The sequence below is a fragment of the Aspergillus multicolor genome (assembly GCF_047715735.1).
Source record: "Aspergillus multicolor strain CBS 133.54 unplaced genomic scaffold BDW74scaffold_37, whole genome shotgun sequence".
NCBI classification, from domain to species: domain Eukaryota; kingdom Fungi; phylum Ascomycota; class Eurotiomycetes; order Eurotiales; family Aspergillaceae; genus Aspergillus; species Aspergillus multicolor.
Window position 1 is genome coordinate 92,260 of NW_027395988.1, and position 19,189 is coordinate 111,448.

General features: G+C 52.6%; 6 protein-coding genes across 6 annotated transcripts; 2 read left to right on the forward strand and 4 right to left on the reverse strand.

The window, feature by feature from the left end:
• Nucleotides 1-160: 160 nt before the first annotated feature.
• On the forward strand, nucleotides 161-1,399 carry BDW74DRAFT_93406 (uncharacterized protein). The gene has a single exon (XM_073734108.1). It carries the CDS (start codon nucleotides 285-287, stop codon nucleotides 1,323-1,325), a length of 1,041 nt encoding a protein of 346 aa, XP_073579261.1. The 5' UTR covers nucleotides 161-284; the 3' UTR covers nucleotides 1,326-1,399.
• A 74-nt stretch (nucleotides 1,400-1,473) lies between these two features.
• Nucleotides 1,474-2,457, reverse strand: BDW74DRAFT_170727 (putative mitochondrial export translocase Oxa2; the record flags this gene model as incomplete). The annotated part of the gene is made up of 1 exon (XM_073727207.1): nucleotides 1,474-2,457. One exon carries the CDS (start codon nucleotides 2,455-2,457, stop codon nucleotides 1,474-1,476), a length of 984 nt encoding a protein of 327 aa, XP_073579262.1.
• Nucleotides 2,458-2,714: 257 nt separating this feature from the next.
• On the forward strand, nucleotides 2,715-4,856 carry BDW74DRAFT_161600 (alpha-1,2-mannosyltransferase ALG11). The gene is made up of 3 exons (XM_073725818.1): nucleotides 2,715-3,182; nucleotides 3,236-3,371; nucleotides 3,419-4,856. The coding sequence occupies exons 1-3, from the start codon at nucleotides 2,830-2,832 to the stop codon at nucleotides 4,664-4,666; spliced, it is 1,737 nt and encodes a 578-aa protein (XP_073579263.1). The 5' UTR covers nucleotides 2,715-2,829; the 3' UTR covers nucleotides 4,667-4,856.
• Nucleotides 4,857-4,888: 32 nt separating this feature from the next.
• Nucleotides 4,889-8,009, reverse strand: crzA (putative C2H2 transcription factor Crz1). The gene is made up of 2 exons (XM_073725819.1): nucleotides 6,332-8,009; nucleotides 4,889-6,282 (listed from the first exon to the last, which is right to left on the reverse strand). Exons 1-2 carry the CDS (start codon nucleotides 7,545-7,547, stop codon nucleotides 5,279-5,281), a joined length of 2,220 nt encoding a protein of 739 aa, XP_073579264.1. The 5' UTR covers nucleotides 7,548-8,009; the 3' UTR covers nucleotides 4,889-5,278.
• A 1,151-nt stretch (nucleotides 8,010-9,160) lies between these two features.
• On the reverse strand, nucleotides 9,161-10,830 carry BDW74DRAFT_188174 (Arabinogalactan endo-beta-1,4-galactanase A; the record flags this gene model as incomplete). The annotated part of the gene is made up of 2 exons (XM_073731659.1): nucleotides 9,939-10,830; nucleotides 9,161-9,886 (listed from the first exon to the last, which is right to left on the reverse strand). Exons 1-2 carry the CDS (start codon nucleotides 10,263-10,265, stop codon nucleotides 9,161-9,163), a joined length of 1,053 nt encoding a protein of 350 aa, XP_073579265.1. The 5' UTR covers nucleotides 10,266-10,830.
• BDW74DRAFT_93445 (putative serine/threonine protein kinase) lies at nucleotides 10,831-15,091 on the reverse strand. Its single transcript, XM_073734109.1, has 2 exons — nucleotides 14,043-15,091; nucleotides 10,831-13,985 (listed from the first exon to the last, which is right to left on the reverse strand). Exons 1-2 carry the CDS (start codon nucleotides 14,744-14,746, stop codon nucleotides 11,075-11,077), a joined length of 3,615 nt encoding a protein of 1,204 aa, XP_073579266.1. The 5' UTR covers nucleotides 14,747-15,091; the 3' UTR covers nucleotides 10,831-11,074.
• Nucleotides 15,092-19,189: the final 4,098 nt, after the last annotated feature.

Genomic DNA, 19,189 nt, shown 5'->3' on the forward strand with positions numbered 1-19,189 from the left:
TCGAGTCTTTCCCTTTAGTACGGCGCACTCCATAAATCGTCTCTTCCTCGCTCCTGGCGGGATCAAAATTAGCTGAGACTCAATGAGCTTCAGGTAAGAGACTGTCATTTGTGTTGGGGTTCGCTGGCCGCAGGATTAAGTAACTGAGGCTTCATAAGAAACTGAGCTTCATCTGAGGCCAATCAAGAAGCACAAAGGTTTCTCGCTGTCGCCGTTTTGAACAGTATGTTGTGTGTCAGCCCTCCTGGAGGTTGCAATTGCTGACCAAACTGCACTAGCCCACCATGTCTGATTCGGAGCGTGATAACGGAGTAGCCGCCGAGGAAGTGGAGAGTGAGAGCGGGGAAACTGTTCTTGAAGTGACCTTTCGCTACATCGATTGTTTCGGCTTGACCGACCCTGGATATGGAGGCGTGATCCTCCGTAGGAACCGCGAAGGAAACGTGATCTCTAACTCAGCGATGCCCTTCGTCCCGCCCAGTGCTGAGACAATTGAGAGAGCTGTTGCCGCGGCCGCTGATGCTACCGAAGACCATAACCGCCGTACTCGCATCCCACCCGAAAGACCTCCACGTGAACCTATGCCCATCCAAACATGGGACCAGCTGGCGAGACTGTCCAGTAATGCCGAAAGAGAACGCGAGGCCGCCGAGATTGCTTCACCTCGCGAGCTTGACAACGAACCTGATCAGGCAACCTGGCCGCCCGGCTGGAGTACATTCCATGATTACTTCCTCTGGACCTGCCGTGGAACCGTCACTGTGATCAGCGATCATCTTCAGGCTGTTTTTCGCTTCAACCCCGCCATCGACGAAACCTTTGTTGCTGGGAGACTTGGCGGAGTCAACGCATACAAGCAACTGACTTTTCTCCAGAAATACCTTCCTGGCGAGGTTCATTCGTTGCAGCGGGCCGAAGCTCGTGCCGTGGTTTATGAAGCAGAAATCTTCCACCCTGATGTCCGCATGGGAACCCAGGACCTGGAAATCAAGCAGCCAGATGCTGGAGACCCTGAATACGTTGATACTATCATTCCTTGCTGGGCTCCTCCCGGTTGGGGCCGCGCCGATGATGCCTTTGCTGCTCTGTACCTGGGCGAGCACCCGCTAGTGTTTCTGCGAGAATACGGTTGGGTTTGGGCCGAAATGCCATCTTTGGAATTTGTCAGCATCCGTATGGCTCAGCTTCCGCACTTGAATTTGAACTGGTTGGAGCTTCAGGCAGCGAACTCCCGCCGTGAGGTCTTGATCACCACGTTCCCACTCAACGCTCCCCTTGGTGACCCCACTCAGCCTGAGAATGCTCCTGGTTACCCCTTCTTTTGATTCTAGGTATTCCCTGTCGTTTCTTTTCAGTCTCGGTTAAGGATAGGATGCTTTCAAGTCTGCCGAGTTTTTGACGCTTCCACATATGTAATGTCATCCAGGTCTCCGTGTATTTCTATAGTCCCGGTTTTGAAGTGCGATCATTGGCTTAGTTTCGTGATAAAGCCTTGCGACCTCGTTGTGATAGTCCGATATGAATTTGCGTCCAGGTTTTTAATGCTGGGGTGGGAAACATGTATTTCTGAAGAAGAAACGTTTGCGCTGTGGCAACATTCGTGCTTGTGATCCAGTAAATCATAACCGCCGCGGGCAATCCATGAACATAAGCTGCAAGACCAAGATTTAAGGCAAGCAGTTGGAATACCGATCGAAGCAGAGTACTTGACATCTTCTTCACCATTTCCTTGCGCGGTAAATCGGCGCAGCTCCTCAGTGACTGCACCTTCCATCCGTTACGGATATTGACCAATAGAGACAGGGTCAGTAGCGCCGGCAGCATGCCCGTCGGGTCACCTGCTAGAAGGTCGGGGAACCAAAGTGCTCCCTCCGTGGCGAGCGATGGCTCAACGGCGGCCGGAAGAGTACCGGTTGCTGCAGTACTGGCCGCTGATTCTTGCAGTCCGAACAATGCACGGAGACCATTTTTATCACCGCTCAGGGCCCTGATACTTTCGATGACAGCCAGCCAGATAGGCAGCTGGAGGAAGATGGCGGGTCTATAGTACGGCACCACGCCCCAGCGTCGGCGAAGAGCATCATACTCTGCTTTGACATTTTTCGTGGCAATTGCCTTCGCCTCCCTCGCAAGCATTGGGCCGTTCGCACCAGCCGACCGCTGTATCTGTTTCTGATGGTGCTGTCGCCAAGCCATAAGGATTGGGGCCATCTCAGATTCTTTGCGAGCCTGAACTTTGGTGAAGACTAGTAGAGGGAATGCCACACCCATTCGGATCACAACTGCCGTCAATGGGATAGACAAGGCCCACGGCAGGTGACTGATTGAGTGCACACCATGGACGAACGTTGATGCCGCATCTACCGCTTCATTGATGAACGGAGCGGGTCTCGTCTGATGAAAGCAGCGGACATGCTGCAGAGGCATCATCCGAGGGACACGATGACCGAGCCTCATCATGATATAGTCCTTTAAGCTTTCTTCTAGGCCAATGACAAATCCAAGACAAGGGCAAGAAGGAAGTGTTGCTACCCATACAAAGACTCAGGCACGAGACAAACAACACAGAGTTCTTACGGCAGTAAAGATTCCCGAGATGGAGCCATCCGTGAAGCCCATCACGTGGGCGGTCACGGACTCTATACATAGTACGGAGGTGTATGGTACGTAACCCGTGCCCACTCATACTCATCCACAATCAGTCTTATCGATAGCGAAAAGACCAGCAAGCAAACATCCAACCAACATCTCCGCCATCACCGACATTTGATCTATTTAGTAGGCTTCCTCCACTGCTCCAGCTAGCATGCTCCCAACTGGCCCCAAACAATGATGCTGCTCTTCCTCAAGTTCCTGATCTCTGTGATTGCCTTCCTTGCCGCCTGTGTTTTGCTTCCCCAATTCTCCCTGGGACTGCTCCGAGTAGTGCTCCGCGGCGTAGGATGGGTGATTCGCAAGAGGACACTGGCTCGCAGGGAGGCCATCTTGGCTCGGGTTCGGGCAGCTGAGGATCTACTCTCGAAACAACCCAAATTGGCCTCCACCAGTGCGACGGCAGTAGAAGACGAGGATTGGGAGAAGGTCAGCTCGGGTGACAGCACCTCCGGATCAGCTAGCCAGAATTCCCAACAGGCTGGTGCAGACGAATGGACCGGAATCGTTGGCTTCTTCCATCCATTCTGGTATGTGCATCTACCCTGAATAGTGGAACATGCGAAGCTGACTTTTTGACTAGCAACGCTGGCGGAGGGGGAGAACGTGTCCTCTGGGAAGCTGTCCGGGCTACGCAAAGACGTTGGCCTAAAGCCGTTTGTGCCATCTACACCGGCGACGTGGAAGTTACCAAAGCAGCTATGCTGGAGAGAGTCCAGGTACGTCTTAACCTCGATATTTAATCAAATCTTGAACTCATAAACAGACTCGCTTCAACATTAAACTGCACGCTCCAACAGTAGAGCTGCTCTATTTGACTACCCGGAAATACGTCCAAAGCAGCATGTATCCCTACATGACTCTTCTAGGGCAGTCCCTCGGTTCGCTGATCGTCGGTTACGATGCTTTCACGCTTCTCGTGCCCGACATTTTCATCGACACCATGGGCTACGCATTCGCAATCGCGTTTTGCAAGCTCCTCTTCCCCTCAGTCCCAACAGGTGCCTACGTGCACTACCCCACCATCTCCACCGACATGCTCCAGTCTCTGGACGACCAAACAGGCCTCAAGGGCGTCAACGCCGGCGCAGGAACAGGCCTCAGGGGTACGCTCAAGCGCAAATACTGGCTCGCCTTCGCCCGTCTCTACGGCTGGATCGGCAGCCACGTCGATGTCGTCATGTGCAATTCGTCCTGGACATCAGCGCACATCCGCGCCATCTGGGGTCCCTCACGGCATACCCCCTTCCTATCATCCCACACCATTAAATACAAAGATCCCGTTGTCGTCTTCCCCCCAACCGCCGTCTCAGACATCCAATCCACCATCCCCGTGACCCCCGAGACAGAGAAAACCCGCACTCCCACCCTCCTATACATCGCCCAGTTCCGGCCGGAGAAGAACCACCCTCTCATCCTACGCTCCTTTGCGCGTTTCCTGGAGCGCCTCAACAAGACTTCCCCAACCGGACAAGGGCCGGGCTCTCAACCCCACCTCATCCTAGTCGGCACCGTCCGCCCCTCCAGCCCAGACGAAACCCACATCTACAACCTCCGCCTCCTCGCCCACGAACTCCGCATCCGCAACAACACCACCTTCCTCTGCGACGCCTCCTGGCCGACAATCCTCTCGCACCTCGGCTCAGCCTCTATCGGTGTAAACGCCATGTGGAACGAACACTTTGGTATCTGCGTCGTCGAGTACCAAGCCGCCGGGCTAATCGCCGTGGTTCACGACTCCGGCGGCCCGCGCGAGGACATCGTCGTTGACCTCCCCGTGTCCGAATCGGAGTCTCTCCAGGACGGAAGCGAGATCGGCGGCCGAGCCACTGGGTTCCGCGCAACGACGGAGGAAGAGTTCGCTGATGCGTTTGGGAAGGCGCTTTCGCTTAGGGCGGAGGAGAAGGTTGCTATGCGGTTGAGGGCGCGCAAGTCGGCGTTGAGATTTACGGAGGAGGAGTTCTCGAAGAAGTGGGTGGGCGAGGTTAGGAAGTTGGTTGACATGACGCAATAAGCGTAGTATACTAGTATCACTTACTATTAGCACTTCCAGTCCAAATGGTCTGGTTCTTCAACTACCTAGTTCTTTCGGTATGGTAGTTACAATGCAGTCTGCCATTAGGAGACTTATCTAGCTAGGCCTTAGCTGGCCTAGCCCAGTGACCTTAGGCATCTATAGCAGATCTGCAAACTCTGAACCTGATACTCGAACTACAGAGTATTTCGTCCTATTCATGATGTAAGATGTGTGATTGTGGTGATAATGATAAAAACTACCCAAACTCAAACTAACCAAACAACCACTCAGGGTCAGGGTATCCAATGTCCCTAGAAAAGCAAATATAGACTCAAACAAAACGAACGGTCTGCCAGGGGTATGAAGTGCATCGTAGACTCATAAAAAAGATAAACAAGGTAAAAAGGCCAGACTAGCCAGGTCTGCGCTGACCGTCAACCAACCAGGGGAGAAATGAGAAAATGTTGATCAGGACCGAGTCTTTCCTATCCTGTATCCGCAACGCCAACCTCTATACACCAGAGCCAGAATCCAGTCATAAATCAGACGAAATAAAGAAATGAGCTCCCGCGTTTCGGCGGAGACAAAGATGGCAAGAAGTGGAGGGTACTATTTGCCCCAATTCTGGTTCGCATACCCAGCTTCGCCTGGGTTGACACCTAGCATTTGACCTTGGGCATCCACTCCGTACATATTGCCCTGGTCGCTGGCATAGCCACTCATGCCGGACACACTTATGCCCGACTCATCGTCATCGAATCCAAACTCTCCGCCAGAACTGGCGTCGAAACTGGTACGGCCGCCAATGTCACTGGCGTCATCGGCGCCAGCGGGTATTTGATCCCACTGCAGTGTCTGCAGTGCTGGATACTGAGCGAGAAGTGCCGCGGGAAGAATGAAGTTGCCAGTATGCTGACCCTCCATTCCTTGGACCATGAGGGGTTGCGTTACGGGCTGCAGATGCTGCTGTTGTTGGTTCATGAGCGTCCGTTCGCGCTCTTGAGACTCCTCGTCCAGGAGCGGTTTGATACAGATTCGACCGGCTTCGGACCTGAAATGGCGCCCCAGCGCATCCGCACGAGCGAATCGGCGGCCACAACCCCATTGTCCGCCTCGGGAGAGGTCACCGCGGCAAACAAATTTCTTTTCACCCGAGTGCAAGCCTTCGTGACGTTTACGGTCGTGTTGACGGGCAAATGCTTTACCGCAGACGGTGCAAACAAACGGCCGTTCGTCTGTATGGGTCCGTAAGTGGGAACGTAAGTTGTACGCTCGAGTGAAGCGTTTGGGGCAGAGATGACACTGGAAGGTCGCGGGGTGTTTTTGAACACGTTTAGAGTCGGTGGTACTTGATCCAGGCCGTTGTGGATCCGCAAGGCCTAGGATATAGTTTCGACTATCCACCGATGATGTTGAAAGTCGTCGGGAACGCGCAGGCGAGGCCCCTCTGGAACTAGGATTGCTGTAAGGGTGGCGGCCTACATCGAAGGGTGATAATGATCGAGGTGATGAAGCAGCCAGCACATCCAAATTTGCCACTGGGGACGAGGGCGAGCGAGGGCGGGAGATTGAAACAGTGTATGGGTCAGACTTGCTTCGCATGCGCGGCGCGCCTAAATAAAATATTAGAGCCATTTCAGATCAGGTGGCGTAGAAACTTACGCATAGATGGGGGCGGACTCAGCGTATCCATATCACCGGAAGACTTATCAGTGGGAAAGACCTGAGTCTTTGCTGGTGGCGCAAATTCCACGTTGATTGACGGCGGGGCCATTTGTGACGCTTGTCCAAGGTCACCGTATTGGTTCGCTTGCGGCATCATACTGTCAAGACCGTTTACATAGCCCTCTGTTGGAGGTGTAGGGTAGGCAGAGCTAGTTGCAGGTGGGGAAATGAATGGACCACTGGGAATCATGTCTGGCGGATGCTGGGGCATCAACTGGGGAGAGATGTAAGGGCTGTGGTGAGGGCTAATGCCCTGCGGTTGGGGCTGATGGTGCTCGGACAGAGTAAATGTTTCGATTCCCAGAGCCGCATTATCATAGAGACTGGGGTCATTCTGAGCGGCCAGAAGCGGGGATGGGTTGTTGTCCACGACATCAAAAGTATCATGTTGGGGAAGGTACGGGGAATGGGCTGCGGATGACACCTCGGAGACCTCCGAAGGAGCGCGTCGATGACCGTGGAAGGAGGAATTGTTCATAACGGCCTGCCATTCGGGATGCGAAACGTTTGTCATATAGGCGGCACTAGCAGGGTCGAGGGAAGTATGACGCGAGTGTTGTGGAGTATAGAACGTCCCCGGCGAAGAGGCAGGCGGCGACATGGCGTTCGGAGAGGAAGCCGATGGCTGTTGGTCTAGCGGCGAGGTCTGCGACGAGTTTGAGGGGTGAGGGGACGGGATCTGGCTGACCAGATCGACCGGGTTAACAGCCTGGGTGGCCGATTGCTGCAGATCGAGCAAGCCGGAGGGGTAGTCGGAGCCAGTATTGTTCGGGCTCGGGGCCTGATAGAGCGAGAAATCAAAGTCGCCGGTATTCGAATTCAAAAGGTTGGAGAAGTTCTCCTCGACCTGCTGATGCGATAGCCCTTGGTCGAACGGCTGTGGGATTTGTAGGCTCGGGCGGGCGAAGTTTTGATCGGTCGCGGTAGCGGGAGTCAGATAGCTCGGCGAGTAGGCAAATGCCTCGGAGCCAGGAACGGTATTGTTGGCAAAGGACGATGGGGGGTAGGAGGGATTGGTGGTGATCGAAGGGTCAATCGTCAAGTCGTTGTGATTGTTGTACTGCTGGTGAGGGTGAGCTGAGGGGCTGACGCTGCGGTTTTTAAGAGCAGCCGGAGCTTGCCCCAGGTCCTGGAGCGTGTCCTGAGGGTCCATGGCGGATTGGTATGCAGACAAGATCCCAGAATAGATACCACGCGAAGGGAGGCTGAGCGAGGGGAAGGAAGAATAAGAATGAGGGCAGGAGGATCCAAGGGAAGAGACGGGGACGAAAGCGCGCGAGGTGGGGAGACGCAGCAGGTGGATTACGGTCGGGCTGAGGCGCAGATACACAGACGCTGATGCGAGCAGTCAAGAATAAAAGACGAGGAGAGACTGCTGGAGAATAATAATAATCTTGGAAAATATGCAAGGTCAATCGGGGGGCTTTCATTCGCGGTGGAGATGAATTCAGGGACGGAGTCGGAGGGCACTTTGCGATTCAGCCTCGTCGCGCTATCACCAGCACAGCACCAAGATCAAACGATCATGGATCGGCAGGCCTTCAGGTGGGCTGGAAGTCCCTCGATAATGATTATGCGGCAGGTAGATTGACGGGCACCAACAGGCAGACTCGACCCAAGCGAGATGATTGCGATGAAGAGCCCGAGAGAAAAAGATGGAGATGAGATAGAAGAAGGCCGTGGTCAGGAGTGGTGCCTTGGTGCCTGAGCAGTTCCCGTTCCAAGCGTGGGGATACGCTCCGACACTCACACTCTCACCACCACGTCGTGGTAGGTGCTTGTCACTGCTTGTTGCTTAAAATATCCCTAGGGCCAAAAATAACCAGCATATAATCTTCAAGAATGATGACAGGCACAAAGGCAGACACGTTATAATCAACTGCTAAGTCTAACTGGAGCGCAGCGGGCAGGAATCCGCAAGGCAGACTCGCTCCCGCTCCACAGAACTCAGGCGTCAGAACCAAAGGACGAAGGATATCCCGACTAAGGTAAGGAACTAAGCTCAGTCAGATACTAAGAATAACCTCATGGTCTATGCTGAATGCAGGAGGATAAAGGTTGCCGGTTACACTGATCGGACTATCACTCCGCATACTTGCTAGACTGCCGACCATCAAGTCATCAACAAAGCCAAAGCGAAGCAGGATACAAAACTTCAGCCCAATATGGTCACCTACAGAGCCCAAACAGGCAGACGTCACTTCACAAGATTACTGATCACATTTCCGCCCCCACCTTTTCCTAACAGTTGCGATCCAGGGTAGAGTCGAGGTCTCCGCGAGTCAAATCAGCCTGACCGTCACACCCGCATCACATCATGGTTGATCCCAGTCATTCAATTCTCACCAATACAGAACCAACATATCACTAACACTACCAAGTACCTCGAGTCTGGCGCTTGAAACTTGACACCTGCTACACCGTAGGTTGGGGAGCTTTGACCGGCTCTGCTTGGTGGATTCCCGGCACTCTAGTTGCATCTGCACAGCCTTCCGAGCTGAAACCGTCGAATCATGAAACCGTGCAAGTTGGCTGCCCTCGCCAAGTAGCCGGATGATTGATTGAAGCTGTCTGTTTCATGACACGAGATGCATGGAAGTAGAAGATTATTAATATCCTTGATTAACTAACTAACTATAGATATGAAGTGTCCTGCATATACGAAGTACTCGCATGGCGCGCCAAATACGTATGTACCTAGGGCAAGCCAAGTATATACTTCCGACACCACATCCCCACCACCACCACCATACCAAAGCAGGCAGTCTACAGATCCCCAAAAACACTCACACTCGCCCTCGTAGTCTGCGTCCGCCAATCAACCATAACAACATCCTCACAGCTCGATCCCAAGCCCGCGTTATCCACCCACCCAGGCTCCCAATAATAAATGCCAACGGCACCAGCACCCTCCAGCGTATTCGCCAACTGCCCCAAAAACGTCTCCTGCCCATCAACACTAAACGCAATCGAGCTCAGATCCGACGGGAACGCATACTCCGGCGAGCTGCACTGCACCGGCCAGTCCGTCTCGACGACAAGCACATCCTTCCCATAGCTCGACTTCAGATTGCTCAGGCTAGTCTTAAGCGCGGAGAGGGTCGCATCGGCGTTGTAGAAGGGGTAGTACGAAACGCCGATGAGGTCGAAGTCCGAGGACTCGAGCGTGCCGGTGGCCAGCACGGTGTCGTAAAAGTACTTCTGCGCGTCCCAGTCCCAGCCGTTGTCGAGGTGCAGGAGAATGTTGGGCGTTGTCGAGAGCGACGAGTCCTTGACGCCCCAGGCGCCCGAGTGTAAAAGGCGCGCAATGTTATCGTAGCTGTCTGTGCTGCCGAGCGGGTGAAGGAGGCCGTTGCGGATCTCGTTACCGATGGACACGATCTCGATGGCGAGGTTGTTCTCTGCGAAGGTGTTGCAGACTTCGAGCGTGTAGTTGTAGACTTGCCAGGCGAGGGTGTCGATATCGGTTGTTGACCAGGCTGAGGGGGTTGTCTGTTCTCTCGTTAGTCCGTCTCGGCTTGAGAAGATGAAGGTCTAGGTATACTTGGTCACCAGGGTCTGCCCAGGTATCGCTCAGATGCAGGTCTAGGTAGACGCTCATCCCGGCATCCTGGACCTTCTTCGCCAGCTCCACGTTGTAGTCCAGGTCATACGAGCCATCACTTGGATTCACCCATACTCGCTGTCTAATCGAGTTCACTCCGTTATCGGCGAGAATTGACTCGAAGGCTTGCGTCTGGCCATTGGGATTCTTGTATGCGACGCCGGAGTCCTCTTCGACCAGGAGCGAAGAGATATCGGCACCGCGGTAGGTAAGGGCCGCGCTGGTAAGGGAGGCCAAGGACAAAGGTAGGAGTGAGGAAAGAATCATGGCTGACTATTCTCCTGGGATGTTGCGGACAGAGACTGTGGTCGGCTGATCGATCAGCGAGGGACTCAGTGGTTTTAAACATCTCCGCTGGTCAACCTGGGAAGCAACTTGATGTCTTGCAACGTAGATATTGCCCTGCGTTTCAGAAGTGCCGGCAGGGATGGACTCCGATGGGGATTCATTTGCAGACGCAAGATCTATTGGTGGAGGAACACCTTGAGACGCCGGAATATGGGGTAAAGCTGTGGATGTACATGCACTAACTACGACGGACACGGCCGTGAAGAATCGGATGTTTCTCCATTGTTCCCAATATATCATCTGGTTTATCTCAACGTCTCTTCATACCGTTCAACCCGCACACCACTCGTATCGAAGCCAAATGCACTATATCTCAGACCTCCTCCCATGGACGTTACATACAGAAACTCGCACATGCCCTGAACCCCATGCATCAAATAGAACCGATATATAAACCGTAAAGAGGGTCAAATGAAGATAGACATCGAAAGCAAAACAAACGCCGGTCTTTTGGAGCCCATCCGAGAAGAAACGAAATGAGAAGGACAGCCTGCCACCAATGCAAATATATGTACAAGCAATGTAACCCTCTGCAGGTACCCTGTATGCACGCAAAGAAGATAAAAATGCAGCCAGAAGGTCCCAATTAAATGATATACAAATGAATCTCAGAGCTTAATAAGGCGTGAGACGCTCTGAATTAGAATGTCGAATAGGTTTGACGCGGGCGGCCGTGAATAAGGAAAAGTAAAGAGCTCGACGGACCCTGGTTTAAGGATAGGGCACGATTAGCCTGCACCGTGCCCTGGTTTTGCCTTGCCCAGAACGATTGCTGGTTTTTTGTTGGCGGGCTTGCTGTTGCCAAAGACGAGGCCTTCATCCTCGGAATCGTCGCCGCTCTCCTCATCGTCGCAATAGTAACGAGATTCATCATCCTCTGGTGGATTTGATGTACTGCGTCGACGGGCTTTGACTGTTTCACCAGTTCGAAGAATTGAAGGGACCTGCGCCACTCGGTCACAGTCGTTCTCCTTGCTGTACCTTTCGGACAACGACGATGCTCCCGACATAACGGATGGAATGCTTGGATGCGATGTGCTTTGCGACATGCCACTGGTGTCTTCGTCTACAGAAGACGAAGACATGGTAACTGCAGAAGTAGGTGATGTCGTCAAGCCGTCTTTGACATACTCCGCGGAGCCATCCGAAGTCTTTCGACTAAAATCGCCCGTGTATCCTCGATGTTCGCGGTCTGCAGAGAATCCGGCGATTGGGTCAGAGCGGCTACCCTTGATGTGCCATGAATCGTCCTTCGTGAGGTTGAGGGGTTCAACAGCTAAGAGCGGGTGAGATATTTTGCGCCGGTGCTCGGGTGTTGACGCCGGGCTCTGGCGAAGTGTAAACGCCTCTCCATCCGTTTGCCAAGTTGACGGTTGCATTTGCCCAACCGCGGATGTAACGTTCAGGGCAACACTGGGTTCTGAATGGTGATCCTCCTCCACGGTAGAGAATTCACCAGGGAAAGATCGTTCTCCTGGCTGGAGGCCCCTAGCCAATCGGCGGCTTGCGCCGCCAAGGATACCACCGAAATTGGTGGTACCCGAAGTTCCTGGCAGCTCAGGCGTGGCGGGTCGTAGAGGTACAGAGTGGCTCTTATTCATGACAGATGCCCTAACGGTTTTGGACGACTCGGCGGTTGACAAGTTCGACGTTGCACGCTCAGGAGGGCTGGGGCGAGGTGTACGATTGGCGGCGGAAAAATAGCCTGAAGCGGCATCCTGTGCAAAGGAGGAAGGTCGTTCCTCTGGAGTGGCGGTTGGGCTTACTGTGACGCTCTGTGACAGAGGATGCTCGCCATCTCTGTTGTACCGGCTTGACCGAGAGAAGAGTTCATCATCATGGCGAGAACTGGACCGGCGACCATCCCACAGAAGATGTTTTCCTTGAGAGTTGCTGCTCGAGGTGGACGTCGACTCAACAGAAGGGCTTGCGCTAGGCGTGCGTTTGCGACTATCCTTATCTTTCGACCTTCCGGTCAAATAGTTTGACCACTTCGCGACATTAGACCGCACCCGTTGGATAAACGGCACTTTGCTGACGGCGGTTGTCACTTCTTCGCTGGAGACTTCGATTTTCTTACCCTTGCTCAGATAGGACGGATCGGTCTCTTCAACCCACGCCCTAGGGTTCGGGAGACCATGAAGAACCCAAGGATGGTGCTTGATCTCTTTCAACGTGATGCGCCTCACCGGATCTTTGGTTAGTAGTCGTTTCAGCAAGTCCCAAAGTTCCTCGTCGATGTCCTCGTAGGCCAGCTCGTTATGCGCTCGCATATCTTCGGGCGCATGAGGCCACTGCATGCCGGTATCCGCTTGGACAGGTTTTAGACGTTTGCGCGGGATGAAAACATCCTGCTTCACAATTGTCTGGTACATACTGTACTCGTCGTCTGAGACAAATGGCAATCGGCCAAATATCATCCCGTAGAGCGTCACCCCAAGAGACCAGACATCAATAGCACCCGTAATGCGAGGTGCGCCACCAAGGGTATCTACAAAATCGTCGCCGGTGTAGCAAAGCTCGGGGGCGTAAAAAGCCGGGGTGCCAACAGTTTTGGATAGCTCTCGAGCATCGTCCAACTCAGTCGTGACATCCGTCTCGTCAAGTCGCTCTTCCTCTTCGTCTCGAATGGGCCGACCCAGATAGGAAACACCGAAATCGGAAATTTTGACGTGGTGGTCTATGGTGACTAGAAGGTTCGCCGGCTTAATATCGCGGTGTATGATGCCTTGGAAATGGAGATACTCAAGACCGAGGAGAGAATCTCGGAAAGCATTGCGTGCCTCCGTCAAAGTGAGGCAGGGCACCCAGGACATATCGTCATCTGCGGGGGACAGGTCTGTCTCAGATGGCGCGTAGTTGAAGCTGCTGGATGCCGAGCTGAAGCGTCGTCTATCAGACGGATAATCCGGGTAGGCTCCGTACATAGTGCCTTCCATAGCAGCCAATGCAGCTTCTTGGGACCCGAGAAAAGAATGGCTTGGTGACGAATTTGTCTCCTCGTAGTTGGAAAGGCAGCGGCTGGCCGTACGAGCGATGGCAAGTTCGGGCCCTAGTTCATCATCCGATTCTGCTCCATGTTCCAAACTCCAGGCGGGAATGGGTCCCTTTTGCGCATGTTCTGCTTGTGCTTGGCGCCGCTCCATTGCCTTCTCACGCTGTTCCCGAATACGCTGTGCCGTCATGATGTACTGCTTGCTCTCTTCCCAAAATGCTGGTGTTTCCGGAATACCGCTCTTCTCGCGGTCAAGCCGGACCTTGTCGACTTCCACGATTTCGCGAAGCCCTCTTTGTCGCCATATGATCTCGCCATTCTCGACATACTCGAGCACGATGTAAACCTTCTGACGATTCGGATCATCGATCACTTCCAACAGACTGACCACGTTCGGATGACGTGCTTTCTTCAAAATGGCGACCTCTTTTTTGACCTTGTCCTCGGCATCTCCTAGCCTTCCTAGCCGCCGTCGTTTCGAGTATCGCTGAACGATCTTGATCGCAACCTTTTGCTTTGTGGACGAATTACGGCCCAGTTTGACTTTGCCATGCTCACCACGACCTAACTCAGACAAAATTTCATACTGGTTGATGGTTTTATTCCCAGTTATGTGGTCCCTGTCTACTTCGACAAAATGTGTCCTATGTAGACAGTCAATATCCGTGATTTGAACATAGTGGAGAATTTCGAGAACATACTCTTTGGGAGGTTGAAGATGTGATGGATGAAGGTAGGAGTTGCTGCTTCGATCTTCGCCATCCGATCCCGGTGGTGTTAGACCAGGGGTTCGTACGGAGAACAAACCCGGGCTAGATATAGGTGTATTGCCTGCGGTGCGGGCGCCGCGAGAATGCGCATGTTTTTCAGCAGGTTCGGAGGGATAAGAGCTACGGCTGCGTAAGAATGGAGGTTGATAAGTTGGATGTTGTTGAGACTGAAGGACGGCGTAAGACTGGTCCGGGTAGACAGGATATTCAGCGCCTCCGCTATCCGACTGGCGGTTATAGGATGTCCTTCGCGATAATGTGATCCGTGCTAAAATACCTCGGTCGGACCGAGCATCAACGACTGAATCCTCATTCAAAGCCTGAAGAGAGCTGGACGAGGTTCGCGTTGAAGGTGAGCGAGATGCGCCGGAAGAATGATAAAGATGAGAGAATGTCTGCCGCAGAGGCGGTTGACCATCTAAAGAATCGCTCGAAGGGGCCAGTTTTGCGTTTGATGGCTTGGTAATGGTTTGGCCGACGTCTAAATCGCTTGAAGGTTGGGAACCGGCAGATAAGTCACTCTTACTTGTTCCCCGCCTATGGGCATTCTCCGACCTCTGTCCATTAGGAAGTGCCGCCACAGTCGCGGATTCCTCGAGACTAAACTCTGAAGGCGGCCGATCGGCCATCTTCATGATCGTTTTATGCTGTTGAACCACTGCCCCAACCCAATGTGCTCATCCTCTGTTCGCAATCCGTTCCTGCACTTTCGCTCAATAGTTTCGTTGTGTTTTTCTCCGTCTCTTTGTTTTCCTTTTTCAATATCTTTGAGGACCCCAACCAGCCAAGATTTCAGGCGAAAAGATATAGAATTCCGATTGTATGATCGAATATGTCGGCATTACTCTCACGGTTCGACTCGAAGGGAAGCAGCAGGCGTCATGAAGGCCGGCCTCGCGAAGACCGTGTACCGGACAACGGACGAGAATATTTTGTTCAGGAGAGATCCCACCCACTACAGCACCAGGATGTAGTCGGTTGTGGTTTCGCTCGAAGGAAGGATCGAAAAGACCGTGGACGGAGATGGTCGGCGAAGTCGGAGCGAGTCCGGAGGAAACGGTCGATTATAGGGCGGAGAACGGACCAGAGAGCGTCTAAGGATAGAATCGGGGGTGCAATAAACGATGACACCTATATAACAGAATATAAAGAGAGGGCGACGAAGTCCGACAGCCGCGAAGAGTATTAAATATCTGGAAGTGGAAGGCGAAGGTGGAAAATATAGCAGAAAGTTTAAAGAGGGGCAGCGGGAAGTGAACAAATATGAAAGAGACTCGGTCGCGATGGGAGAGAGGGAGGGAGAATAGATGGAGAAGCTAGAGGAGGATGGAGTCGAAAAGGGAGAAGACGGTGACAGGGAGAGGAGAAGCGCTGGTCATGAAGACGAGAAGACTGGAGAAGAGTCCAGGGCCAGGCGGATCAGTTCAAGCGATGGGAGGAGAAGCGAAGACGGAGAAGAAGAGGAGAATGTGCCGGCTGGTCTTGTTGAATTTTACCAGCCTTTTTTTTCTTTCAAAGAGATACAGACGCTGCCAGAGTGCAAGCGCTCTCTATCTCTCCATAAATTACAATAATAATATTGTCCGCTTGCTGGGATTGCGGTTCAGTGCCTCCGCGGTCGCATCGAGCCCTTTGCAGTTGTTCGCTGTCATGATGGAGCCCAGGATGAGGATCGACTGTCTGATACTATTAATATTTCTGATTTCTGATATTGCCATTACACACGATTTACAGAAATCTTTCGATAAGTTACCGCACTAACAGAGTTAGGCTTCGGCCGATGGGTCCCTAGAGCCAGTCTCCTCCACCCTCGATTCCACGGCTCCAGCCAGTGTATGATAGGTATACTCGACCTCTGGGTTTGCATGTAGTAGTGATGACGGAGTGCATTTTGCCGGTTGTGTACTCTTTACTTCGGATTACTGCTGCTGGTACTGTTCTTTACTGTAGGTACGAGTAGACCGGAGAACAGCCTGATTCCATTGTCATGGTGGTCGAGGAATCTGAAGCTCGCAGCAAGCCATGGTTGGTTCCATCAGCGGTGATCATGGCCATGGTCATGGGCTAGAGCGTGTTTCAACTTCCCTTTCTCATGGATAGGGAACGTGCTAAGGAACTGCTGCTCAACCTCAACCACACCCGTAACCGCAAGCACATCCCTAGCCGATAACGCGCATTCTTAATGCAGCCCCTAGCATGAGGTTTCCTTCGCCTTGTCTAACCGTCGATCAGATATCGGTGACAAGCACGAATAAAGTCCATCAATACTCCGTATTCCGTATCAATAAATAAATATACTACGCCAGGGTTATCTAAGTATCTCCCACCGCTCTGGCTCGATGTTCCTTATCGAAATCGAGAAAGAGCGTTCCGCGGGTCCAATCCAGCACCGTCCGTTCTCGACCCCGGTGGATACACACTCTTCGTCTATTTCATCATTACTTTCTTTGACCTTCTCTGGCCGATCGCCATGGTAATCTTCGCGACAAGAGCCAGCAACCAATGATATTCATTGCTTCAGTAGTCGCGTATGCGACTCCCAATCATAGTTTCTCTTGGCTTAACTAGAGCTTCTCCGGAAGGTCCGTGTTCTCCAAGTCCCAACTACCTAAACCAAGGCTGGGACAAACAAGAGCAGCCGTTTTGGTGGCAAACCAAGTGGGAAACACAACCTTACCATAATCCATCATCATCATCATCACTACTCGTCATGGTTGGCAACTATTCCAGCTTCGCTTTTTCTTTTCGCTTTTCCGCCTCTCGACTAATGGGAACACGCTTTGGGCTCTGCTCAGCCTCGAGTCGCTCACCCGAGGCTAGGCCGGGTCATGATATTGGCTCTTGACTCCGAACTTCTGCAGCACACTACGGAGTATGCCACTGGAACGGCTTGCCTGGATGAACCAAGTCAACCCTCCTCGATCTGCTCATGCATAGCAGCCTGACCATCCCACGAGCAGCGCTTGAATTTCACGCAGCGGGATAAACTCCACTCGGAGGTCTTCCAACTTCCAACCCTCGGTTTGATTCCCGTACATTCTACGGAGACAGGACCAAAATCCTCTGAACCAACTGTTGGTTACTGATGCTTCCTCTAATGCAAGCCATCCGATCTCAGCACGGCACAGGCCGCGAAACTTGACAGTTGAAACTTGGACTATGGCACGGCAGCTTGATTGGAGATTCCAATTTGGAAGAATAAGCGCCTTTCTCCTCATTATTTCAACGAAGCTCCAACTCCAAACCCCAGGATTTCAACCATTACCTTATCAGATTGGCTCATCAGCCCCATCTTTCCACCGGTTGACGTCATTGAAGCCCAATCATTCCATGTCCGGGCAACCATAGGTAGCTCTCGGGGTTATCATTGTCAGAACTAGAGTAACCGCCAGGGCCCAGGCTCTGACATTCAAGGCAGGGCATACTCACTCGTCACTAGTATACATGTATGCGCCGTGCCATGGCCAGACGCTTGAACTGAGCCTCGTACCTCCTAGTCTACCCCGTAGCTCAACCGGTACTAGTCCGTTACGCACTGAGCTAACCTCGTCTGTCTTACTATGATACCACCATTCGGTGGATACATCTTCACCCATGCTCGGCGGTTGCTACCCGTGAGGCAAGGTTAAGTCCCGAAGGATTCGTACGGTAGGTAGCAGGTTGAAACTTGGAAAAGATATCACTCTGGATCTTTTACCTTATCAACCTTGGCAGGCTACAAACCAGGGCACTCTACGTTGTGAATGTGTACAATGCTTGGTCTTAGAAAGATCATGCGCCATGCAGCATGGATAGATGCTTCTGTTCTATGTCCTTAGGCTGGCGTATTGACGAACATTTCGCTCTCACGAGTATATGACTTGCCATTCGTCCGCGATACGCTGCTTCCGGGTATAGATATATACAATTACCTATCAGACCCAGATCAACTGGTATAGGATCAGAGTCACATTCCTACATAGATGACCGGGCCAATTACACCGATGTCCCGGCTTCCGTCTAATTCAACCACATGTTCGGGGACAAGCAAACGCCTAATATCTTCACTAGGTGTGTTTTTCGACGACACCTCAGTCGATATCAGATCCCGGAGCACGCTACCCACCCGCGCCTGCCTCGTGGTCGCCTCCGTAGCATCAATAAATGCACTTATAAACACCGGACTAAGGAGCTCCATCTATCATCAATTCGATACCATTTTTGCTAAAGGATAACTAGACTAAAGTATGTGTGTAAGCAAAAAAAGATACAACAGCTGGGATTCGCATGTGGTCACCCACCATACTACTAACCAGCCGGCGTGTGGCTTAAGTACGGCTGAGCGGACGGGAAGCCCTGTTCTCCACACCCTATGGTCGTATGTGCTTAGTCCATCAAGTGTACAATTCTTACTGCTAATTTTCAAAACTGCTAGCAACAGGTCAATTCTAGCCCTACATGCTGGCGGCTCGCGGTGGTCACTGCTCCGATACCTATCGATTCCACTCAAGCTATCTGAGCATCAACCCAAGACAAGCCTCAATTTAGTTAGTCTAGCGCTATTTTGCCCGCAGAGTGAGACAATCCCGTCCCGCCCGTAGGTAACAGCGAGCTCGGTTTCACATTCATCAAATCCATCGAACTGGTCGCCAATCCGCCCATGACTGTGGAGTCGAGGATTCCATGCCCGCTAATATCCCGCCCTGCCATGCCGGATCCAGCGTGCTGCATGCATTCTAACTTTATCGGGCGAGGGCATTGTCTCTGGCGTCGTGGGTGATTGGGCTGTTTCTTGCAACCAAGCTTTTTAGTGCACACTGCAAATACCCGAGGGATGGCGGGTCCTCGATGGGATAGCTGAAGCTCTGGTGATACTTGCTTCAAAATATCATACTTGTGGATTAGGTTGCCGTCTTTGAATTCCATGTGGTATGGTATGGTACGGTGAGGCGAGGTGTCATCTGTTGTCGCTTACAGGCTAAGCTAGCTCATCAGAAGTGCCAGGATGAATGGGATCAGCTGCATGGGGATAAGGGGGAGGGGTTGGTGCTGGCAGGGGTTTGCGCTGCGAGACAGGATGCGGGGGCTGACTGGAGGCT

Bases quoted from the DNA above. Each gene is read 5' to 3' on its own strand.
- BDW74DRAFT_93406 (XM_073734108.1), top strand. From the start codon at position 285: ATGTCTGATTCGGAGCGTGATAACGGAGTAGCCGCCGAGGAAGTGGAG.
- crzA (XM_073725819.1), bottom strand. From the start codon at position 7,547: ATGGACCCTCAGGACACGCTCCAGGACCTGGGGCAAGCTCCGGCTGCT. The intron at 6,283-6,331 runs GTAAGTTTCTAC...TATTTTATTTAG, and splicing joins GAGTCCGCCCCCATCTATGC to GCGCGCCGCGCATGCGAAGC.
- BDW74DRAFT_93445 (XM_073734109.1), bottom strand. From the start codon at position 14,746: ATGAAGATGGCCGATCGGCCGCCTTCAGAGTTTAGTCTCGAGGAATCC. The intron at 13,986-14,042 runs GTATGTTCTCGA...CTGTCTACATAG, and splicing joins CATCTTCAACCTCCCAAAGA to GACACATTTTGTCGAAGTAG.
- BDW74DRAFT_161600 (XM_073725818.1), top strand. From the start codon at position 2,830: ATGATGCTGCTCTTCCTCAAGTTCCTGATCTCTGTGATTGCCTTCCTT. The intron at 3,183-3,235 runs GTATGTGCATCT...CTTTTTGACTAG, and splicing joins GGCTTCTTCCATCCATTCTG to CAACGCTGGCGGAGGGGGAG. The intron at 3,372-3,418 runs GTACGTCTTAAC...ACTCATAAACAG, and splicing joins CTATGCTGGAGAGAGTCCAG to ACTCGCTTCAACATTAAACT.